The sequence below is a fragment of the Lolium rigidum genome, chromosome 7 (assembly GCF_022539505.1).
Source record: "Lolium rigidum isolate FL_2022 chromosome 7, APGP_CSIRO_Lrig_0.1, whole genome shotgun sequence".
Classification (NCBI taxonomy): domain Eukaryota; kingdom Viridiplantae; phylum Streptophyta; class Magnoliopsida; order Poales; family Poaceae; genus Lolium; species Lolium rigidum.
The window spans coordinates 56363491-56368328 of NC_061514.1; the positions used below are offsets into that span (position 1 = coordinate 56363491).

The 4838-nt window shown below is 47.7% G+C and overlaps 1 protein-coding gene across 1 annotated transcript; it reads right to left on the reverse strand.

Moving 5' to 3' along the window:
- Positions 1–2797: 2797 nt before the first annotated feature.
- On the reverse strand, positions 2798–3896 carry LOC124670547 (xyloglucan endotransglucosylase protein 7-like). Its single transcript, XM_047207033.1, has 3 exons — positions 3600–3896; positions 3297–3496; positions 2798–3194 (listed from the first exon to the last, which is right to left on the reverse strand). The coding sequence occupies exons 1-3, from the start codon at positions 3894–3896 to the stop codon at positions 2798–2800; spliced, it is 894 nt and encodes a 297-aa protein (XP_047062989.1).
- Between the last annotated feature and the right edge of the window lie 942 nt (positions 3897–4838).

Consider the following 4838-nt stretch of genomic DNA (forward strand, 5'->3'; position numbering starts at 1 on the left):
GACGTGTACCAGACAGGCGTAGGGTGTTTGTGTTCGTGCCCAGTCTTGCCACTGAGACGTGACGTATACCGTATATAGATAGATGTACGGCCGGGGAATTTCGAAGGAGTTTCTGTAGCGAATCATCGATAAGAATGGTTCAGGAAACCTGTCCCCGTTGTAACTTTCCACCCAGTGATTCGCGTACAGAAGCTAATTAAGATGGTGCCAATCTTGTTTTTTCAAAAAGAGTGAATTTCACTTTTTACCTTGTAAGGTTAGTTTTGTGTCATTTTTTACCCAATTTAACAGAAATTCCTCAAAACTACCTCATTTAGCATAATTTCTTCCATTTTTTACCCTTTTCTATATTAGTGGCTTGAGCCATCTCTGAAAATTTAAAATTAGCAATCATTAGTGGCTGCAGTTTACACACGTAATTTGCATTGTACACAAAAATCAGATTCACACATTTATGTCTATTGCAACTAAAAAAATCATGCCGTAGTCAAGTACAACTTCAACACACATCTAATCATCCTAGAAACAAATGATTGAAAGCTTTCACTCAAAGAAAAATGTTCAGGCACCTTATATATGGTCTGCATGTTTATGATCTAAACTGTGTACTACAGGTATACCCATCGATGAAACAGTTGAGAGTTAACTGAACTACTTTTGCTTTCTGAAGTTTGCCTCAGCGTTGCCAATTCAGATCTAGTCTCGATCTAAGAAATTAAAAATGGAACCTAATGGCAATACACTCTGTAATAATAATTCACGAAAGGTTCAATCTTGTAAGCATTGATCACTACCATTAGATTCACTCTAAACTCACTCTCCGTTGGGGCAAAATAACCGGAGCAAAGAGCCCTACATTGGGAGAGTATATATAGCTAAATCATAGTGGTAACACCTGGGACAAAACAGGCTATCGGTGAACCATCTATTTCTCCAGTGATCGCCCCTTATCACCGGCCACGCGGTGAACTAGCACCCTAGTCGCAGGGCCGGCCCACAGGCCGGGCAAACAGTGCGTCCGCACTGGGCCCCAGCGAGCCAGGGGCCCCAACCCAGGTACCAGGTAGTTGTTCTAAGTAAAATTCCCATGTACAGCCCACGCTGATCAGCACGCCCAGGAGCACACCAATCGATCCATCGCTTCACTTCTGTCTCTCACTTCTGTCTCTCCTGAAGGAAAAAAATCAATCGGTCTGTGCTCTTCCATCTCGACTGACGACTCATCTCCTCCTCCCCCAAATTACCAGAACAGCCCCGTCGCTGATGGATGCAGTTCCATCGTTCCATAAACTTCTCTTCCCTTCAATTCTTGACGGGTTCTATTAGTTTCCAATCAAATAGCTCGGATTAGAGAGGTAAAGTTGTGCTGGCCGCCTCGCCCCTTCCTCCCCTCTTATCTTCTTCAGCTCATGCAGTCAAGATCTGCATAGAAAGGAGCTATTCAGTTTTTTTTAGAGCTGGTAGTTCTTCCAGGGACTCTGCAATTGACCATAGTAATTGTTGAACAACAACCAACTAGGGATTAGGTAGAGGATAGCTAAATTTAGAAAATCAAAGTGAACTTTTCACCTTTAATATTTTTGGTCACAACTGCACATGACGGTCTACTATTTGTTTGCTGCTAAGCGCATGTCTAATACTAGTTTCTTGTGGTTTTTACCTTATTGCTGCTCTCTGGTTCTTTGTGAAATAGGAAATGTAGTGAGCCTGTGACTATAGCTCACCTCGTTCTAGGTTGATATTGCATCTTTTTAACTTGCACAATATTATATAATTAGTACAAAGCTTGGTGTTATATGCTGATACATTTCAAGCCTACCCAAGCAATCTTTCGTGAAACCATTAAATATGGTTCCTTACTACCTCCCTTGACCCAGACAAATAATTAGTATGTGTTGTTGTGCTGTTATTTTTAGAGTCAAAAGATAATAGATCTATGCTATGTACTCAATATTACTTTGTTAATAAAATATGATATTTTTTAGCTTGAAATATAGTCTTTCAATAATTTCTGTGTGAATGAGGGCCCATTGCTTTCATTTTGCACCTGGGCCTCGCATAAGTATGGACCGGCCCTGCCTAGTCGTCTGCCTCTGTACGTTTTTCTCTCTCGCGCGATGCTAGAGGGTGATCGGATTGGTACTGTGATGTGGGTTGGTTTGCCTAAACAGGCACGTCCGGTACGATCAGGTCTGGCTCGACCCAACTAAGGTGTGACGCCCTGAATAAATCGGCTCGGCTCGGCTCGGCTCAAGAAGTTGACTAGGACACGCCACACCACACCATACTTTGAGTGGGGCCCACCGGCGAGGATGGGGCAAAATATATAAAAGGGTAAAAATTGAAGAAAGTATGCTAAATGGGGTAGTTTTTAGGAATTTCCGTTAAATTGGGTAAAAGTGGCACAAAATTGATCTTAGGAAGTAAAAAGTCGAATTCACTCTTTCAAAAAAGATGGTGCCAATTAATGATAAGTATCATTTTCGAATTTCGATACAGACTCGGCGAATCTTCGCCAAAAAAATCCATCTGCGTGTGCGTGTGTGTCTGGTTCATACACTCATACCCCAATCTTGATACAGCTAAACTCGTCCGATCGAGAAGGAAATGGGGATCGAGGCCGGCGGATCCAGATCAACCAAGCCCGCACGCACTACCTGTTTCTTCAGATTTACAAAAAATAATCAATGAACTATGGATCGAACTCAACAATCAATCGAGGTAGATCGACGAGCTAGCTCAACCCCATCGATCGACCAGCATAACCAGCTGAACATAACGCGTGCTGTATATATCTTCAGGGTTTGCGGGGTAGCTTGCACTCCTTGGGCATGGTGGTGGCGTTGAACCTGACGGTGTCGGCGCAGTAGTCGTAGATGACGCATCCGTTGTCGCGCACCCACTGCAGGTCGATCAGGTCCTGCTGGCTGAGGTTGAAGAGGGTGGAGTCGGCGGGCTCGTCGCCGCACCAGGCCACGCCGGGCGAGGGGCGGCACCAGGTGACATTGTAGTTCTTGTAGTAGGAGACGAAAGGCGACTGCGACCAGTCCGTCTTGATCCGCCCTCCCTGCGTCGCCCAGTCCTCGGCGCTCCACAGGCTCCCATACACCCGCTGCTGCCGCCACGACGGGAACGGCACCCCCTGGTCCTCGTTGTTGTCGAACGACCGGATCGTCTTCCCGTCCACCTGGATGCTGCACCACAGAGCCATAGATACATACACACAGTTATTCACGGCATCTCAATATCAAACTCTACGTACGTGAAAGGAATGTGGCGGGTGGTTGCCTGCTTACATGATGCGCCTGGGGTTCCAGATGATGGTGTATGTGTGGAAGTCTGCGGCGGCGTCGAACCAGAGCCTGAACTGCATCTCCCGGCCGCCCTTGCCGCCGGCGAATATGTTGGTGTGGAGCGTGTAAGGCTCGCCGGTGGAGTTGCCGAGGAACTCGAAGTCGATCTCGTCGTGGTTGTCCCAATCCTCCTCGGAGATGGTCTGCATCGTCAGTTCCAGATCGATGCATGTCAGAGGTCAACTCCAATCCATACACTAGCTAGCTAGTGGTACATGGATAAGTTAGTAGTGTAGTATATCTTACGTAGATGGTGCAGACTGTGCCGGCGGAGTCGCCCTCGACGAGTTTGATGTCGACGTCGATGCGGGCGAAGAGGTACATTTGGTTGGACTTGAAGGTGGAGCCCTGGGATTTGTCGAGGGACATGGCCTGCACCTCGGTGTCGCCGTCCATGAAGCAGTAGGTCCGATCCGCGCCCCACAGGAGCTCGATCTCGCTGCAGATGCCGGCCGCCGCCACCTCCACCGCAAGGAAGAAGGCCAAGGCTACGCCTAGGAAGCCGCAGCAGCGGTGCTTCGGTCTAGAAGGCGATGACGCCATTGCAAGCCAAGGGATCGATCTGCCAGCTGCAACAATGAATAGATAGTGAAGTGGAGTGGAGGTTCTGCGGAGCGACCTGGGAAAGGGAGGACCGGAATGCCCACCCTGGCCCGCGAGGTTGCTAGGTCGCTACGCAAGCTCTCGCGCGTATATAGGATGGTCGTCTCTCTCGGCACGCGCTGTGCACATGCTTTACAGGAGAGAGAGAAAGACTGCAGATGGAGAAGAACTGAACTTCAGATTCTGCTTCTTGTGCGAAAGCATGGGGAACCGTAGGTTAGCTGGCAGCTGGCGATAGATCTCGGTAAACTCATATCTTATGATGTTAGCTGCTGACCTGACCTCGATCGTGCACTGTCTACGCCTCGACTCAGATTCGCTACTTGTCCAAAACAAATAGTGATCTACTAAGAGACATGAACGATTTGACTTTCAGAGCGACGGCTGGCTGTCTGGCTTGGGAAGATCTAAGCAATGCTGTTTGCACGCGACGCCAAGTTTAACTTGCAATTGGGAATTGCTGCATCTGGGATGGTACGTTGCGCTTTGTAAAAGCTGTCCGAACTTTGCTTAGAGCATCTCCAGTCGCGTCCCCCAAACCGTCCCCCAAACCGCGCCGGACCGAGCGTTTGGCGGACGTGTTTTGTTCGTGCCGCGTTTGGGGGACGTCGCTCCCCAGCCGCGTCCCCCAAACGCCGCCCCCAAACATTTAAAATAATTTTTCTTGGCATTTTTATTTCAATTTCCACAAACTAATACATAATTGGGAACGTGGTTTACACGAAGACATAGTTTGGAACATGGTTTTCCACAAACTAATACATAGTTTGAACCATGGTGGACACAAATATAAAATATTGCAAAAAAACTAATCCTAACTAGGCCGTGCATCGAAGGTTTCCTGTGTTCGCTGCTAAGAAAGAACACTCGAGGGCACACCCA

Excerpts from the sequence above, each read along its gene's own strand:
- LOC124670547 (XM_047207033.1), bottom strand. The coding sequence starts at position 3,896 with ATGGCGTCATCGCCTTCTAGACCGAAGCACCGCTGCTGCGGCTTCCTA. Across the intron at positions 3,497-3,599 it reads GCACAGTCTGCACCATCTAC|ACCATCTCCGAGGAGGATTG; the intron begins GTAAGATATACT and ends CTGACGATGCAG. Across the intron at positions 3,195-3,296 it reads TGGAACCCCAGGCGCATCAT|CATCCAGGTGGACGGGAAGA; the intron begins GTAAGCAGGCAA and ends TCTGTGGTGCAG.